A 20,093-nucleotide genomic window follows, 5' to 3' on the forward strand; every position below is an offset into this window, starting at 1 on the left:
ACATAAATTGCAAAAATGTAAGAAAATTTACATTTGAGTCATCAATATATATTACTAATAGGAAGAGAGGTATGAGAGGTTGTGTATGAAGACAGATCTTTCCAAAAAGAATTTCATCTGGATATTAAAAAAAGTGGCTAATGACTTCGACACAGGTGTCCTCAGGAGAGGGGTAAAGAGAGCAAATCTTGAAACATGCATTTTGACATCGTGAAAAGCTGAGCTTGTATCATGATGTTATAATGCACTTTGAAGATCACAAGCCTTCAGAAAGCACTGAATAATGCTGTGTGAAACGATGAATAACCACTGATATTTCTCTAGCCATATTTCACAAGAAGAGTTCTCCACTCCTCTACTCGTTGCAGAATACCTTATGCCACCAGACTCAAAATTCTAGAACTAGAAAACCTAGAACTACGCTGCCTTCGGTCCGATCTAAGTATAGTATATAAAATCATACATTGCAATGCCCTACCTGTCAATGAATACTTCAGCTTCAACCATAACAATACAAGAGCACACAATAGATACAAACTCAAGGTAAATCGCACCAAACTTGATTGCAGGAAATACGACTTCAGCAACAAAGTGGTCAATATCTGGAATACTCTACCTGACTCTGTGGTTTCTTCCCCAAACCCCAAAAACTGTAACCTTAGACTGTCTACTATCGACCTCACCCTTTCCTAAGAGGTCTGTAGGGGGCATGCATAAGCGCACCAACGTGCCTACCATCCCTGTCCTATTGTTTCTTTTTTAAATTTTTCTTATATGTATCCATTTCATGTATTCATAACTATGTTTGTACTTATACCTATTATCTTATAATCACTTGACAAAATAAATAAATAAATAAATAAAAATAAAAATAAAAAACTGTTTGCTTTTTCATGTGGCATTACCTGCAAGTTATTTCATCAATAAAAACCGGCTGTGAAAACCCAAACTCTATGAAATAAAGTACCATCTGATTGATCCTAGGATTTAAATATGCAATGGGAATTGGGGCCAGTCAAAAGAAAAAGCATGCAAACTTCAGATTTATTCTTACCATCAATTTCTTAGAAGGCTCTGCTTAATATCTGATATCAAATATTTGAGGATGGAATGACTAAAACTCCAGTCTCATATCTATCTCACTATAAACATGTTAGGCATAACTTAAAAAGATCTGTTATTCTGGGATCATAATTGTCAAGGGCAAGGTATAGATATGAATATTTGTTTTGGTAGTATGTTATATTTTATAGTGATTTGTTCAGTTCAAACCCTAATTTATTTTCCTCAATGTTTAGGAAATTGCTGTCTCTTTAGTTTTTGGTTTTATTTTTATTCTTGGGCCTTGACTCTGCTCAAGGGATTCCTCATGAATCCTGTAGCTGCAGAGTTCCTGGGCAGCCATCTTGTCTTATTCCCTCGGTTCCCAATGTTGCTGTTTGATTGGCAGTTAAATGATCCTGATGATGAGGGAGGGCCAAGAAGGGAGCGGGAGGAAGGAGCACTGGTATTTGCAATCTGCTCAGGCAGGTCCACAGCCTGTCCTTCCATGTGCACCATGGTTACTGTTCTCAGGAAATGTGAGGTGATACTCTTGCCTGGATTCTCAAGGAATTATTTTGACAAACACGATACAATATTGTGCTAAATACTACTGAAAATTGAGTTCTTTAATTCTCAACACATATAATCATAGGATATCCTTCCTCTGCCTTTCCAACTGAACTTTAATATTTAGGCATATCAAGCTTTAGTACATAATACACAGCTCTTATTTTACTTTCTGAAGACGGAATCTACATTTTCAAGAGAGAAGTGAATGCATATATAGTACAACTTTGGTATAAATCACATCCAACACAAACAACCTTACTTGTTTAAGTTTCTTTAGATCTTCATCAAGTTCCAGGTTGTCTAGAATAACAGCAACAAACAAGCTCAGCAGAATCTACAAAATTAAAAAAAAAGAGAACTGAATACTTAATATTTTTTAATAAATTAATATCCTTCTAGTGAAGTAAATATGAAGAAAAAGTCCAAAATAGAGGAAAGGTATAGTTGTAGACTATTTGGATTTTTGAATTCTGAATTTTATGGATTGCTATGTATATACAAACATGTAGAACGTAGAGTACATAAGTACATGACTATGTGCTGCTGAATAATAGTTCAACCCTCCTTCAGCCACTTTTCCAGCTAAAAACCCAGTGAAAAGCTGTTCCAAGATTTGATCAAAGAATTGTGCATTGGGTGCAAAATACAGCTCAGTTTAGGCTGATTGTTTTCCATTTCTATGGCTGGGAATGACAAGCATAGAAAGAAGATTTTTTACTGAATGTCAAAAACAAATCTGGAGCATTATCACAAAAGAACAGTTAAACCTCAGCTTATTATTTAACTTCACCATCCCCTTTTGAGTTTTAACTCCTAACACAGTTTCTGCTTTTCAAATGTAACTTCTATCTTAGCCTCTGCTGTGAAAACTATTCATTTCTCTCAGCTCTCCACAGAATCTGTTTTCAAGTGCATACAATTAGCACATTTGAACTTTACCCGCCTTCTCGTTCTGAGTCCTGAAAGTTATCATTTGCTGCAATGTTTTCCTGCTGTTTTATTGCTTGTGTGTCACTATTTCCTAGAGCACTTTTTGTCATGGTTACTGAAGTTTTACAGGACTGCTAAATAACTATTAATCATGACAGGTGCAGCCTCAGATTCTAGAGCTTTAGTTAAAGGGATAATAACATCTTTGGGCCATCCTGATGCAAGTTCTGTCCTTTCCATATGTCCTTGTGATGTCACGATGTGCATGCAAATGGGTTGGAGCTTGCATAAGGTAGTTTTCAGCATTTGTTCCCTCCGATCCCCTGGCCAACAACCTCGGAATAACAGTATTATTAAAGTATGCATACATACATGTATATGCACACAGACATTAATGTATGAATCTGAACATCCTGGGATAACATGTACAGTATGTTGGAAAGGGATGCAGGAAAATCTGTACTCCTTAGAAGGGTATTTGTCTCAAGGATAGAAGACAATATAACCTCTAGAAAACTCAGTTTCTGCCTGGATGAGGGATAACTATACTTTAGGCCAGGGCTGTCAAACTCCTGGCCCGTGGGTTGGATGCATCATGTGTTGGCCATGCCCACGCCCGGCTTAGTGAAGAGGGAAAAAGTCCTGATACGTCACATGACACCGCCATGACAACGTGAGTTTGACACCCCTGCTTTAGGTCAAAAAGGGAACAATCCTTCCCTTAATGAATTGGATAGTTGCTTGAATAGAAGCTGTTGTTGTAATTGCCAAATTTGCACCAGATAACACCATCAATCCTTATGTTTCTTCAATTTAATGATTTTTTTTCACATATGTTCCACTTTTCTTATAAAAAGCACCTGTTCCACATCCCAGAAGTGTAAAGCAATGAAGATCTGCTAAAATTGTATCTCTTCACTGTGTTCTGCAATAAAGAGGTCATTTGGCTTCTGCAAACTGTTCCAAAATATGTTGGGAACAGAACCTCATAGTTTTTATTTATATCTGTATATTTTTATTTATTTATATATCTATCTTTATCTTTATATCTATTTATACATCTATATCTATCTATATATCAAATTAATTGTTGGTTTGCTCCTATGTTAGTATGCCATATTATGACATTTTTCATGTGCTTATTCGGACATCATAAAATAGGGAAGCACTGTACTAACTTCTAATTATCAGCTATTGCCCCAAGTCTTTTATTAGCTTTCTGTTTAATTACAGATATGGGAAGACTGAAATGAAGTGAAACTACAGAAAACTTTGCTTAATAAATGTATATTCTTGCTTCATTATGATTCCTGTTTTGCTGTGATGCAGAATGTTAATAACTTATTATATTAGGTTAAACAGGAAGCATGGTCTTATTTAAAAACACCTTGTATTTTTTATAAATACAGATCAATACGTTACAGATCTGAACTCAGATTCTTTCCAAGAATTAACATAGTTGCCTTTATTGACAAGTGAAAATCCATGAGTTAAAAAGTTGTAAGTTGGCTCTGCTAAACAATTCTGCACAGATATTTGCCTCAATGGGTATCCATTCCTGGGATCTAAGTAGCAATCATTATTCAAAGTGCCAGTAATAAATTAAAATAATCTTATTTAATAGTATTAAAATGCAAAACATTCATACAGTAAATTAAAAGCAATGATCAGATCCTAACTCAACAGCTGAGTATCTCTATGCAGGCAATGAAAGGTAAAGCTAGAAGTTATCTTGGGAAATACTGACTTCCAATCTGCGACTGGTATAATATTCAAGAAACTAATTCCCATAACACTGTCAAACTATTTATTAAGACTGTATTACTATTCTTCTTCTCATCCTTCCTATTACCTATCTCTTCCAACTTATAACTATAACTGTGTTGCTTGTATGTTTACAATTTCTATTGTTTTAATTGTTCCCTAGTATGATTTGATTGCTTATTAGTAACCTATGACTATCACTAAGTGTTGTATCTTATGATTCTTGATGAATGCATTTTATTTTTTTCTTTATGTACATTGAGAGCTTATGCACCAAAGACAAATTCCTTGTCTGTCCAATCACACTTGGCCAATAAAAAATTCTATTCTATTCTATTCTATTCTATTCTATTCTATTCTATTCTATTCTATTCTATTCTATTCTATTCTATTCTATTCTATTCCTATTTCTATTTCTATTTCTATTTCTATTCTATAAATAGAGAAAAGCATGTATCAGTCAAAAGGAAGTTCCTGTTGTTCCTGGAAGAACTGATCAATAGAGGAACAGAGAAAAGAACCATTCTTCCTTTGAACTGTTTCTGCCCTGCAAGTCCATCTACTTAGCATGTAACCTAAAGTAATAAAACACCAATTTAGCTTCTTTGGAGGTTGACTGACAATGTTACACTAGATGAGCTAGTTTTGCACTCATGAGTCAGCATGAAATATGTTTCAAAAATTGATACATGTTATGCATATGGCGCATACAACTTACCAGGGTAGCAAAAAGATGATATAAAATGAAATAAATAGCAACAACTGGTGCCCACATGTGGCCCACAGCATTGAGAGTCTGATCCATGACATCCACCCATCCTTCCTGTGTCAGAATTTGAAACATTGACATGAAAGCCTAAATCGAAACATAAACAAACAAGCCAGTTAAGATATCCTTCCCTGAAATAAGCAAAAAAGCTCCATAATGGCACCAGGCTTGTGATTGTAGGGACAATCTGGTTAATAACAAGTATTTGGACGCTGCTCTGATGGTATTATTGGTAGAAACCGCATGTTTCTATTTATTAGCTGGAGTTTCTCCCAATATCTCCCAAAACATTGTATCTTTACCATGTTTTTTAACCCAAACCACATCACAGCAATAAACCTTCGATAAATCTAAGGAGCACCACTGAATTTCAGAAGTACAGTTGTGAAAGCAGTTTAGTGCCGTTCCTAAAGGTATCTATAGCTAGAAGACTATATTTCACCAGCAGACTCCATAGGAAAAAAATTCTCCAATTTCTATTCTCAGATTTATAGCTTCAATATATCACAGGTACCATATCCAGATGATCATAAAACCTCCATTCAGATGTTAAGCACTAAGCCTGAACTCAACTCTGTATCTGCATTTGAATCATAATATGATCATAATATGATTCACGGTCAAACCAACATACTGTAGTCTAAACTCTTCTACAGATCTGAATATCTCACATAGTAAAACATAGAAAAGATGACAAATATTGTTTACATTATTTCTTGGTGGTAACTATCTGGTTCTGGTATTAAATGGAGCTGCGTTTTTATTTTTGAACTTTTTAAAAAAAACTATCATCTTTTTGTCTAAGAAAATCAAAACCACCATTTATAATATGATTCATTCTAACAGTGTTCCAAGATGTTTCCTGTAAGTGACAACCTCTGCATTGGAAAAACATTAGTTTTAAGATAATATGGCTGTATACAGTGATTTTAACTTTGGAAAGTAGCAATCTTTCTTTCAGAGCAAGATATTTTTAGTTGAAAGATATACTTCCCACCAGTTATGCTAAAAGGAATCAGAGATGTAGCTATCTTGCTGTCAGAACAACCAACAGCTGTGAAAATGAGACCTGGATATTTATGCAAATAGAGAGGGTTTTTTAATTAAATTGTGTGTGTACAGTATATGTGTGTGAAGAACCCTTCAGATTTATTCTAATTGTTTTTAAGTTTAGTTAATGCTACTCATCAAGGCAATTCAGCAGCAACTTTTTTACTTTTAGCTGCAATGTATGACTTGTCAAATATCAGATCATGGAAAAGCTAGAACAGAACTTTTCATGTCCTGATATCTTCAGATCTCTTTCCTCAGTCTTTGGATCACTTTCTGAAGAATGGGGTCAAAAAAGTCAAGATGGTGGCCACAGCTATGTTATCAAATAAGTTGTTTCTTGTAATGCATGTACAAAAGCCCCAGGACTTTGATTATATGGTTGTGACCGCCATCTTGACTTTCTGACATCCATCTTTGATCACATCAAACAGATTCAGAAAACATTAATATACAGGAAAGAAATGAGGAGGAGAAAAAGCAGAATGTATTCCCATCATATTAAACATTACACTGGTCTACAAGAGAAAGTCTCGGAAATGAAAGTAGCTTAATTTTATCAGAATTGGGTCACTAATAAAGGAAAATTAAGTCCTGAGCATTAATTGCCTCCAGTTTTCAAGAGACAGCTTCAGGTCAAAATGGCATCAAAATAATTCAAAATTACAAAGGGGATGTGCGATATGCTCCATAACTTTTCTGCAAAATGTGACATAGCAATGAGAATGGTGCCACACCAATCACTATAAATTTAGTTTTTGATTGATACCGAAAGCACAACTTTCCATTCATTTATTGGTTTTTCATGTAATATTTTCATGCTTTTTGCATGAAAAACTGACAAGCTCTAACATCAGATTAAATGACAAGGTTCCATTTTTATTCTGTATCTAAACTACACTTTTTGGCTTTTCTCTTGTGAACTGCAGTAGAATCATCCCTGGGGAGATTCCAGCAGTAATCGGCAAACATGGATAGACTCCATTTCCCTTGTTAACTTTTCTCCATGCTTGCAATATCCTGGTGGAATCTCTTCCCATGCTCATCACTCACTGCCCCACAGTTCAAAGAGAAATAATCTAAATGCGAGTGTAAGAAGTGAATTTTCAGTGACATGTTTGAACCAAGTGGGTCGGAAGTGTTTAGCGTCTAAACAAATTTTCCACCTGTTTTTCATAGTCATCTGCCTTGCTGTTCTCAAAGTGAAGATAAATTTATATACTTCCATGTGGTACCATTTTCATTGTTCTACCATACTTTGTCAAGAAGTTATGAGGCATCATGATCATAAGACACCTCCCTCCCTTGTAGGCAACTATACTCACCTGTGTATAAATCTTTATTGTGAAATATCTTGAAATGTTTACCAACCAGCACCTTTATAACCCGTTTTCTAATTTATCTAATAAAAATATGTAAAATGAACACATTTTATCTCAGAGGTTGATAATTTCCCAAAATTTGTAGACCAGTCTAGTCAGTCTCATTTTTTGACCTTAAAGCACTATCAGAAGTTTCAATCTTGGATCCTGCATTTTTTATAACATTTTATAATTTTCATGAATTCCTGAAGAATGGATATTTACCTATCTTGAGACAGGTTTCTTGATCTCTGTGGTCTATTTTTATATTTGGTATATATTTCACATCTTTATTTCATATTTTAACCATTTCATGTTTAAAACAAGGATATTAAAAATGGCTCTTTTAAAATATATTATTTCCATTTTCTAAAAAAGATGCCCCTGGGAAAAAAATATCTCATTTTTTAAAATATTTTTTTCTCTTTTTTGTGTGGAAGCCTTCACATCTTTGAGTGTGATATTAATTGGAATATTAATCTCCATTTCCTGAAGTAACTATGCCCCATAAAAAATTCTTCCCCAACACAAAAAGCACAATGCACAAAAATACAAAGTTTATAAGACAGTTCAACCACAATTTCAACAATTAAAAAAACAAGGAAAAAGGAAAAGAAGAAATACCACCCATTACAAAATTGGATCTTAAAAGCCCCCGTTCACCTGAAAACAAAATATAACAGACCTTGCCTGTCTGACAAAAATGGGAGAGAGAATGCTGTAGATGGTAGTCATGGCAACCATAAACTTCTATTTATGTCGTGTTTGTCAAGATACCATGTGAAAGCATGGAATTTAGAGGCATTAGGAAATAAAAGTGGTCTGCCTTTTCTCTTTTTCTCTTAAAAACATATAATGTTCCTACAGGGCTTGTACTTCAGCAACATTAATGGATGTGATAATCAATTGTTCTTTCTGCTAAGTCTTTTGGCATCTTGAGCAAAAGATTCTATGTCAGAACATACTGGCCATTTTAACTTTGCTTTTAGAGGGGAATGGTACTGTGCCCAGCTAAAATGCTTGTCTACCTCTTCCCTTTCACCTAGGAACCCAAAACATATGTCCATAATGAGTGTTTGGATATGCAAAGTCTTCATTGGTTTCATATGTCAAGACCTACAGGAACTTTCATTATTTGATGTATTATGGCTACCCATTTCAGAAGATTCTAGGTGGCAATTTTCTATCTCTGTATTCCTGTGTTTCTCAACCTCCGTGTTGGCTGGAAAATTCTGGGAGCTGAAATCCATACATCTTAAAGTTGTCCAGGTTGAGAAACACTGCTATAATCTATTAAACAAGGAGGATGTTACTCTGAACCGGGTCCAGAATTGAACTCAAAGAAAAATCTGGAAAACCATTTTTAGTGTGAACCTTAGTTCTATTTTCACATTTATGGAACACAAATCAGCAGAATTCCTCTTCTTCATTCGCCTAGAATCTAGTGCTGTATTTCTTTTAAAATACATAGATTTCTCTGTTATAGTCACTTTAACTGTACAAAGTAGGATAACAAAAATAGTGTTTTTTAAAAATTAAAACAAACAGGTTGCATTAAAAACCATTAAAAGAATTCCCAACAGCTTTTTGGAAAAGTAGGGAAATGCAAAAGGTGATACAGTATGCAATAGTGATACAGTATTGGCATTAGAATAAATAGCCTGGAGGATATTAACAAAACACCACCATTTTAAATTAATGACGGGATATATCATTTCTGAATTGTCATATTTTGTTTTAGTATCCTGCTGCCACACCTCATCGTTATTATATTAATTTTCTATTCATTAGATGGTTTAAATGTAACCTTTATTCTGCAAAAGGGGAAGGTGTAAATGAGATTAAAAAACAAACAAAAACTATACTCCAGCACATTTGCTAATCTTCCGCTGAAATAGAAGGAAAGAAATTCCCATGTGACAATTTTTCAAGCTAAAAGAGAAATTAAAAAGAGACTTAAAAGTAAGTAGGCAAGTCTAATCAGTAGGTGTTTGTGACCTACAATGTTAGCCTCAAAGGCCTCAAAATGTTAATTATTTTACCTTTCACATATGTAATGTAGGACAGGTCAATTGGGTGCAAATAGATGCAAAAGCTTATAAATTCTGGACTTGCTTTGCAAGGGGAAAAGCTTGAAATAGTTTTTTCAGCGCTCAACTAGGGGAGAATTTTTTTTTGTCTTTTGCATTTTTTAAATTCACATTTTTCAATGCTTTTGTTCAGTTTTGTTCTGTTTCTGTTCAATTCTTTTCTTTTGGATTTTGGTTCTTAATCTTTTGTATAAAATAAAGCAAAACAATAAAATAAAAATAAAAACAGTTAAAAACTCCCTCAAATGTGATTTTAAAGTTTAAAGAATTTTCCAATCTATATATCAAGATTAGGGACAATTCTGCAATGACAAAATTGTATTCACGTGCTTCATATCTTTAGGGGGAAAATTCTGTAGTTTTAGTTAATTATTTTGAAATTTTCATTTGGAAGTTTCTTTAGATAAGATCTTTCTTTCTATCTATATTTACCTAGTAACTTGACATGTACATTGATTTTAGTTTAATAAAGGTGGAAAATTTGTTGAAAACAATTGTACTTTTCAGTCTAGAAGTGATCGTTTTCCTAAAGCAACAAAAGAGCAAACTTGCATTTTTAGGTTCAATTATACCGATATATTAGTTTTTAAATTGGAAAAGATATTTTCCTCTATTCGGAATTGTAGGAATGATATATTTTGCTTATCTTTCTGCTCTAATTAAAAATAGTTACTATCAATTCTTACATGTAACTATCACATGCTCTTATTTATTTCAATTTAATTGACCTAATCATCAGTGTAGACATAAGAAATAGCAATAATAGGAAGCTGACTTTGGCTCATTAACACTATTACATTATTTGTACCTTTAATTTACATAAATTTAGACTAGCAGATTAAGAAAATGGCATTATATTCATTCAAACAAGTACACTAAACCAATTACCAAGTGAGTTGTCATTTTATTCTGCTTTGCACATATTACCTAAGGCATATTTAAGTCCAGAATCATCATTTTAAACAATGAACTAGATCAATCTTACATTATCACCTTTTACATATTTCTCAAGCCACTTATGGAACATTAGTAGTCAGCATTTAGTACTGATATTTTTGATTGAGAACTTTATGTGATTAGCCACTACAGGTTTTAGCAGAAACAACCTATCCATACTGTTGTCAATCAAGAAACCAGAAATCTAAAATCAATTATGTGCAATGTAGGTATTCTACTATAGGTATCAGAAACATATGAAGCCCAGAGCACTCAATATGTGATAACAAAACTATTAATTTTTGGTGGCATATTTTTTGTAAGACATTTTTTGTAGGGCCAAAGAACAGAACTGTTTCCACAGGACAGCACAGCTGTTTTTTACCAAAAAAAAAAAAAAAAAAAGCAAAATACATAATAACAAAAACCTTCAGAAATAAAAAAGAAAAAGAGACAATGTTTAATGTCTCTGGAGATTCTCAGTCATCCAGATCATGGTTGTCTCAAAGGTGATTTTTCAAGAGGCAACTGGACTTTCTGATTTTTCTTTGAAGAGCTTCTTGGATGAGAAATGAAATGTCTTCAAAGAAAAACCAGAAATCCAGTTGTCTCTTGAAAAAACACCTTTGGGACAGGCTATGTTTAGCTATGCCATATTCACACCCCAACACTCTAGGAATGTAAAACATTACAAATGGTAAACTAAATGTAAAACCTATCTGGGCCACAAAAATGCTATAATGATCTGTTGCTACATTATGAATAAAGGCAAATATAAAGGCAAATATATGTCTCCCAGGATAATGTTGCAAGATTAAATCTGAGTTGGTCACCAAGATCAGATGTTTATTCTTCCGAGCTTTCAGGCTTGTGATGGAACCCGTTTTCAGGAAATTTCTCTTTACTGGAATATGTACTTTTGGCTATTCTGTCACTCATATTTATGTGGTACCTTCTTATTGGTTGATTGATCTGTTGATGACTGATCATTGGCTGTTGTTTCCTTGTGCTGCCAAGCCCTTGGCTCCGAAGCATCTGATCAGTGGTAAACCAGCACTCCTGCTGACTGACCAGGGAGCTGTTTCCCAGGCTTTAATCATTTCCATGGCTGTCTTTGTACCTGCATGGCCAACAATATTAGTAGCTGCAAAACTGAATATATGTTCTTGTTCATTGCAATGTGAGGCTACCAATAAGTTTGGGTCTCCTCCTCTGACCACTTGCTTGTGTTCTTGAGTCTAGTGGTTAGCTTCCTCCCCAAGTGTCCTACATAATTAGAGGGGCAATCCATGCAGGGGATCCGGTAGGTTAAATTAGAAGTATTACCTACCTCCAAGAGATATTTGCAATACATGATTTGTCCTCATATGGAAGCCTCTAGATGGTGTGTGATGCCCACTTGCAGATTTTGAAAGCTACATTCTATTGATTCTGAAATGTTTTTGATGTATGCAAGAGTGTGCCATATATTTGGTCTTTTACCTTCTTTCTTTGTTCCTTTCTCTCCTTTGTGTGTTGCTAAGGCATCTTGTAATAAATGCTTGTGGGTACCCATTCTGCCTGAGTTGTTCATGTAGATACCTTCTCTCCAGTTGTTTAGTTTGCTGGGTATTACAGTGGGTTCTTACCCTGCCATAATATATAGTGTTCTGACACAGCTCTTCTTGTGTGACAGTGGAGGATTACTGTTGAACTAAGAATTCAGGTAGAATGATCTCGCAACAAAATCTTTTCTCACAGAAGCCTAGGAACTGGCATTAATAAGATTAAAGTTTAAAAGCCACTTTTAAACAGCCATAATCTGACAGGTTGCAATGGAATTTTCAACTTACCCTTGGAAATGTGGTAAATCTGTCTAGTTCTTCTACGAAACAGAACATTTGCAAACTAATGGCTGACATTACAATTAATAGACTGGCAGTAAATACAACTAAACTGCCAAGCTTTTTTCCAGGTCCAAAAATCTTGTATACAAAATCTTCCAGGGCAGGAGAAATCTTGATAAGTCGAACAACTCTAAGTACCTGCAGAGAGAAAGGAAATGTTTTTTTAATTGATGTAGCTGCAGACTGACAAATGCAACAAATTGGTTCTTTTTCTAGTAACACTTATGGCATATAGCTTGAAAAATAAACAGTAGATGGAATGATTACTACAGTGTTAGGAATGTGCAAAAAATTCAAAAGAAGAGCAAATCATTTAAGAAATTCTTCCCTTTGAAAGGTTTGCTCAGCTGATTTGAAGCTTCCTTGGCACTTTGCACGTGTCTTTTGTCTGTTCTGTTGTTTCACTTCACTGGAATTCTTGGGAGTGACAACTGGACTTTGAAACAATGTTATGACGCTTCCAAAGATTGTGACCACTTGAATGCTTAGGGAAGGGGTACTCTGTTCATGCTATTAGGCTTTCCAAATCATCTAATTTAAACACTTTCCTAAGTCATAAGATCTATATTCATTAAATGTATTATTTTATATAATGTCAAGTTAATGGCCAATCTTTCAGTATTTTCATATTCATAAAACTGAAACTTATGGTGGATTAGAGTTCATCTCTCTCTCTCTCTCTCTCTCTCTCTTTCATTTGCATCTGAATATGATGCCTTATAATCAATACAAACATGAAAGAAGAAACACCAAATTAAATAGCCAATAGTAACTTCCAGAAACAGAGAGCAATTTCTACTAAAATCTAGGTTAGAGCTGTATGTTAAACTGAAATATTTCAAGGGTTATTGTTACAAGAGTTATGAGAAGTCTTCGTTTTTTTGCAATTCTATCTTGATTCTTAATTGAAAACCAAAGTGTTTGCAATTAATGTTTTCATCATAAGTTCCCTTCAGCCTTAGTCAGCATAACCAAAAAAATGAAAAGTCTAACATTCAGAGGACATCTTGTTGTCTACTCATGAATCTCTTCTAATTCCCATATGTCTGTCTGTCTCTTATATTATCATTTGCTTTGAAGGAACAGAGGGTATGTCTGCAATATGTCTGATGATATCAGAGTAAATAGAGCAGATGGGATCAAACATTCCCATTTTTTGTAAAGAAACTAATAGAAAAATACATTACACATGGGAGAATCAAGAAAGGTTTACAATAGGAACAAAAAAATTCCTCTTAAACATTCCTAAATCCCAGTCTTCACCAAAGGGATGAAGCTCTGTTGTTTCCCATTCTGAGAAAGTGAGGTACAGTATATAAGGGATAATTTGCACCCTGAAAATAGTATCTCCATGTCACACTAAGTATCATGCCTCCTACGCTAATTGACTTTTAATCAGTTGCTCACTCACTCAATCAATATCTGTGTATATATTTTAATCAGAATAGATGAAACTATCCAGTTTTTCTTGAAATGTTAAAAATAAGTTACTTGTTTCATGCTTGACTAGTGTTCTGCTAAATGTTTTATTGTGGGTGCTTCCACCCATACCTACATTAGCTTAACTGACATTTAAGTATCCAATTAATCTTTCTAGAAACCAGTTTACAAGCCCATTTGTTTTCATCAAGAGAGAAACCCGACAGACTTCAAAGAGTATCCTTAACAAGTCCGTATTTTTGTTTGAGCATGGTTTGAACTTTTTTGAGGATTAGAGGCAGAAAACTGTAATCAATTCTGGAGATTTCTCCCTCTCCAACATATGATAAATGTTTCTTGTTCCATATATAAGATCATACATGAGTCTATCAGAGTGTTTGTATATCTGAGAAAAGCTACACATTTATATTACCATCAGTAATGTGAGATGATTGGTTCCTTCAATTTATACCACAAAAGATTTTGTTTTGTTTTTGTAGTGTGTGTGTGTGTGTGTGTGTATGAATATATATATACCAACACACACACTTTATTAGAAAGGATAATCCCAACATTATTCAAAACATTGACGATGATCATTGTGAAGGGAAACAGTTGTTTTAACTACTTTATTTTGTGATTTTGGCTAAATGATGAGGTCATTAAGTGAGTCATCACATGACTGTGCCTGATTTTACGACCGTTTTTTGCCATAGTCATTAAACAAATCATTGTGGTCATTAAATGGCTTCATCCACCTCTTTGTCAGAAGTCATCTGAGAAAGTGGCAAATGGCAATCATGTAATCTAAGGACTAGTATTCCATTGTAAATAAATGCCAGTTGCCAAGCAACCAGATCACAATTATGTGACTGTGGAGCCCTGCAATGTTTGCTAAGCGTGAAGCCTGTTCATAAGTCATTTTTTCGGCATAAATTTAAATGGCCGCTAAACAACTATTTGAAAGTTGAGGACTCTCTGTAATAATTTCTGATGTATTTATATTTTCATTCCCCTTGTTCTTCTAGCATCCACAGGCTTTTGAATATCCATAGCCTACTAGATAGCCTGTCCATTGAATTAATTTGGCTTTTCTGTTACCTGTTTCCAGTAAGACTTCAATTTTCTATAATTAAAATGTTAAAATTTTAATCAAATCTAGATCTAACAGTCATCTATCAAGGGCAAGCTTGGATCTTCATTTGCATTTGCATGCAAGATTTATGGCTGTATATTTGCTTGTGTGTGTGTGTGTGTGTGTGTGTGTGTGTGTGTGTGTGTGTGCACGTGTAATTACAGTTTAAAATCTATCTGTGGGCTTTTGGGAAATGAATGTTGGCCACAATGGACAGAAGGGATAACTCATGTAGTAAAGCCAATGCATTTTTCAAAGTCCTCCATCTATCATTTGGGGATAGGAAGCCTAGACTGCAGAAAGTAACTTAAAATTAAAAACATGTGGATACTTTGCCTAAAAATCCTATGTAACTTTACTCAGGAGAATTTAATAAAGATGACTGTGAAGCAAGTATTAGAAGATACTTCATTCTTCATTTTGTGGTGTCCTTAGATCTATATTTTGACTAGTTTGAGAATACAACAGCCACTTTCAGCCACTGATTTATGAAAAATCTTTGATTTTCAAATCTTAAATGGTCATTTTAAAGATTACGCCTTTAAAGGTTGTGGTGAAGCTTAAAATAAAATACTGAATGGGTTACAAATTATTTAAAAAGGTATGTCTTAATCAGAATACCTTTTTAAATCCAAGGATCTAATTGATCATCCGAATTTCGGTGATGAATCAATTAATGCCTTTAAATCCTGCAAAACTTTAAAGTCTCTTAAGGATCCAAAAGTAAGGGTCTTTGATGTATCTTATAATAAATAAAAGCCTGATTATTATATGGAAATCTCAATACCATATTGGAGTTGAGAATATGTAAAAAAATTTCTTCTAGAGATGCCCCAAATAATCTGTCGCCCTGGGGCTGGAATCTGATCCATTAAACTCTGAACAGGAAGACGATTCTGCAGTGCCTTATAGGAGATGTAGTCTCCAGCAGAGATAATGGAATCAAAGTACAGGGCAGCAGAAGCACCGCACACAAAAACTCAGAGGGAAAAGGAGGGAGAATTGTTGCAGTGTCCCCAGCTGAAGAGGACATTCCTGCTGCTGTAAGAGAGGTGAAGGTCCTAAACCAGTGGGGAAGTTCAGAAGTGATTATGTTTCTGATCCAGTTGCAGTTTCTTGATTCATCACCCCTGGCTAGAGAGGTGAGCTCCAGGGTCTGCAGAGAACACACTGGAAGGAAATCAGCAAGATAGGGCTATTATCTTAATTAAAGCCTCACAAATCTCACAAGGCAGGCTGGTCATCTGAGAAGAGAACTGATCATCATCAAAATCTCCTTCAGAAGTGAGTGCTACAACTGTGGGATCATCTGGAACTGCTTCTGGTCCTTTCACAACAGTGAAGACCATGTCCAGAGAAATGAGCCAGATGAACAAAATGGACTCTGCCACCGACACCAAATGGTGCCAGGAACAAAATGGCCGAGTGGAGTTGAACATAATGATTGATATTCCCAGAGACACCGGGACAAAATAACAAATCCTTCAATCAGTGATGGCGTTAGTTGCAGATCAGCAAGTGTTAGGAAAGAAATTCCAGCTTGCTTCTGGGTTGACAGCCTTCAGCTGACAGGAGATGTCAAAGCGTGGTGGATAATCCATCCAAACCATCCAGCCAATAACCCAAAGAACCCATGAGAAAAAAACACCTGCTCCTTTGTCATGCCCCTATTGGAGTCTGAATCCGAGGAGAAAGACGAACAGCTGACAGGGAGTGGGAGTGTGGCTCCGTTGGCTGTGGAGGAGGCTGGGGAAGGGCAAAGTCCAGAGCAGGGGAGAGATAGAACAAGGAGTTCAGAGGAAGACCCAGGCCCACCCCCTCTTCATTCTAGGGCATGCAGGGAGGAACGGAGAAGACAGCAATCTGGGTTGCGTGGCTTACGGGGAGGAAATGGCCCTGATTCCCTTCATTAGCCACACCTGGGAAGAAAATTTAAAAGAGATGCATGCTGAGTGCAGCAGCTGCTAGGAGCAAACGTGAGTTTATCTTGTGTTGACTTTAATTATCTGTGTTCCTGGTGTCTTCCCAACTGTGTTGAGTTATTGACATGCCTTCACATCTGGAATTCTTGCTCCTAACCTGCTGAACTAATTACCTCATTTTGCCTTGATTGGACTTATAGTTACAGTTTTTGTTGACCATGTCTTGGACTTGATTCTTTGCAGCCAAAGGCTGTTCCTGGGAGAGTTTTTCTCCAGCCAGAAGGTAACCAGTATGTTGGCAAAGTTGGAGCTAATAAAGGGATTCCTACTAATTATCTGACTGTGTTGCCTTTCTGCCACGCCCTGGGTCATCACACCCTTCAACCTAAGTTTGGGATCAGAGTTCTTCCTCGCCATGAGGGACTTCGTGGACCCTGTGCACTCAGACCAGCACCTCCAATTCGGGCACCAGTTACAGAAAGCTTGGGAATCTTTTTTGAGATGCAGCCTGTGTCAGCTGGGGAAGAAGAGCACGAAACCTGGATGGAACAAGCCATGCAGGCAATGGAAGAATAGTAAAGCTCAAAAGGAGCAGAAAAAGAAATCTTATTTAATGATTTTAATTATTGGCTTTTAGGTTACATTATATTTTTGCATTTTAGCACATCGATATTTGGAGGACTTACCTATCTGAAAAGCTATGGTTGAAGTTGAAAATGAAATTGAAAGGTGGCATATGAATTTTACAGTGCTTTGGATTAAATTATAAAAAATTGTATTGCCACAGCAAACGCAATGATTCAATAATAAATATCTACTCAACAGGTGCTTGACAGGTGAGCATCATGCTGAAAATGAAAATAATAAAGCCACAAAATAAATTAATAAACATATTTAGACACTTTTGGGAGTGATTTCAAATAATATTTTCCCCTGGTATACTGAAGTTGAAATTAGCACTCTACCTGAAAGTACGTAAACTGTGAATGGTAAAGGACTGGATAAATGTGAAGAGTAGTTCCCATAACCAGCAGCAGTTCAAATTTATGAAGAGATGAGCTGATGTATCCAGTAAATCCCAGGCACCAGATCTTTAGAAGAGCTTCCAGATCAAAGAGGACTGTAAAGGCCACCTGTGGGAACAGAAAAGGACAAAAAGAGCCGAAGTAGAATTTCTTAGAATTACTATATGTCAGTAATCACGTGGCATGAGAAATTTTGTGCTCATGGGCATAGTAACTTTCCCAAGAAAAAGACCTCAGATTCAGATCAAATTTCTGATACGAGGAAAAAGTCTGGAAGACTGTGTGTTGTATTGCAGCAAGTGGTAAACTGGATGTATCAGCTTATCAAAAGCCGAGTAGTTGCAAGAAAGTATTTCCTTTAATCCTGAAAACATTCATGCCCAACTGTCAGAATTGCAGAGCGGAAGAAAAATATCTGCTACATAGTTATCAATATCTTTCTTAAAACAAGGCATATTGTAAGGGAAATTCCTTTTGGCCTATTGGCCAAGCTTGCCCTGCATACTTTCCCTTTTTGAAAGTTGCTTGAGAGGTTTTTGTCAAAGGCAAGATAAAGACATACAGCTCGTGCAAAACATTTTCTTGAATTAAATATCAATATCTAAACAACACAAACCTACGTTAACCCTCCCTTACACTCTTAAATACATACAATGTGGTATAATCATAAATTTGGCATTTGATATTAATGGATATGCTTTTGAACATTAATATTGGAGAAGATTGATGAGAATACTGTGACAGCTAAGAAAACAAATTGACAGATTATCCAACAAATCAATCCAAAGCTCTCAGTCAAGACCTAAATGACCAGGCTCAAATTATCCTATTTTAGAGACATTATGCAAAAACCAGGAGAAACCTCTAGTGTTAGAAAAGATAGAAGGAAAGAGAAGAAAAGAACAATCAGCAGCAAGGTGGATAAATTCAGTTATAGTGGTGATGAATACAAACCTTGAAAAGTTAGTGATAGATCATCATAGAGAACATCTATGTGGCCATCAGGAATCAAAAACAACTTGATGGTAAATAATTAAATCAATATCAGTTAAAAAGCTTTATGGTTGCATTAAAGTTAAAAAGATGTAACCTGAAACAACCATCCCAGCCTCATCATCATTTAAATCATATTAAATAAGTCTTATCTTGGTCAGGCCTCTACAATAATGTTGATTTGTTTCACAGAACATAGAACAATAGAGTTGGAAGAGACCTTGAAGGCTGAGGTGGTATTCAGCAGGTTCTGACCAGTCCTGGAGAACCGATAGCGGAAATTTTGAGTAGTTTGGAGAACTGGCAAATACCACTGGCCCCGCCCACATCTATTCTCTGCCTCCCAAGTCCCAGCCGATCGGCTGGGTCTTCTTTGGTTGCCCTGCACAGGAGAATGGAGCTGGAAAGCAGGTTAGTGGGGTGGGGAGGGAATGGGGATTTTGCAGTAACCTTTTCCCAGGAGTGGGGAGGGAATGGAAATTTTACAGCATCCTTCCCCTGCCACGCCCACAGAACTGGTAGTAAAAAAATTTGAATCTCACCACTGCTTAGAGGTCTTCTAATCCAACCCCTTGCTTGAACAGGAGAGATCCTGTATCATTTCAGATAAATGGGTGTCCAGTCTCTTTGTAAAAGCCTCCAGTGATTGAGCACCCTTTGAGCACAACTTCTGAAGGCAAATTATTCCATTGATTAATTGCTCTCACTGTTAGGAAATTTCCTTGGTTCAATAAAAATCAATAATGAAAGGAAGACTCACCTCTGCGAGGTAGAACTCATCATATTGGCTTTTGAAAGTTTCTCCCTTGTAATAATTGCTAGCAGCAACAATGACATCCACGGCTACCATGCTCAGGATAAACATATGGAAAATTGAGGACCTCATCATTCTCTGCAGAGAGTTAAAACATAGGTGTGCTGAGAAATGTTTATCTTGGAAAAAAAAGAGACGGTTTTATTCTCTGAAAACTGTAGCAGCCAGAAGCATTGTATCTGATTTTTTTTTTTTTAAATGCCATTCATTCATAAGTTATAAATTAATAAAATGTCTTTAATATTTAGAAATGTATAAAAACAATGATACATGGTATCTTCAATCTCGGTTCATTGCTTTCCGTACACAGAAACCTGGATGTTATTCTGAATCTCTTTGTTGTAGTTTTCAGCCACTTTTGCTTACCACTAAATATATTGTGTCT

General features: G+C 35.6%; 1 protein-coding gene across 4 annotated transcripts in view; it reads right to left on the bottom strand.

The window, feature by feature from the left end:
* Positions 1 to 20,093, bottom strand: part of NALCN (sodium leak channel, non-selective) — a 228,022-nt gene that overhangs the window by 63,830 nt on the left and 144,099 nt on the right. For all 4 annotated transcript variants that reach the window (XM_087967321.1, XM_087967319.1, XM_026668856.2 and 1 more), the window contains 5 exons: positions 19,655 to 19,786; positions 17,842 to 18,009; positions 12,347 to 12,538; positions 5,027 to 5,164; positions 1,874 to 1,948 (listed from right to left, as the gene is read on the bottom strand). In XM_087967321.1, coding sequence (XP_087823447.1) covers positions 1,874 to 1,948; positions 5,027 to 5,164; positions 12,347 to 12,538; positions 17,842 to 18,009; positions 19,655 to 19,786 — 705 coding nt within the window. The remainder of the gene's footprint in view (positions 1 to 1,873; positions 1,949 to 5,026; positions 5,165 to 12,346; positions 12,539 to 17,841; positions 18,010 to 19,654; positions 19,787 to 20,093) is intronic.

This window comes from Notechis scutatus, chromosome 5 (genome assembly GCF_049901735.1).
Source record: "Notechis scutatus isolate UNSWTSFEM ecotype Mainland chromosome 5, rNotScu1.2, whole genome shotgun sequence".
Lineage (NCBI taxonomy): Eukaryota > Metazoa > Chordata > Lepidosauria > Squamata > Elapidae > Notechis > Notechis scutatus.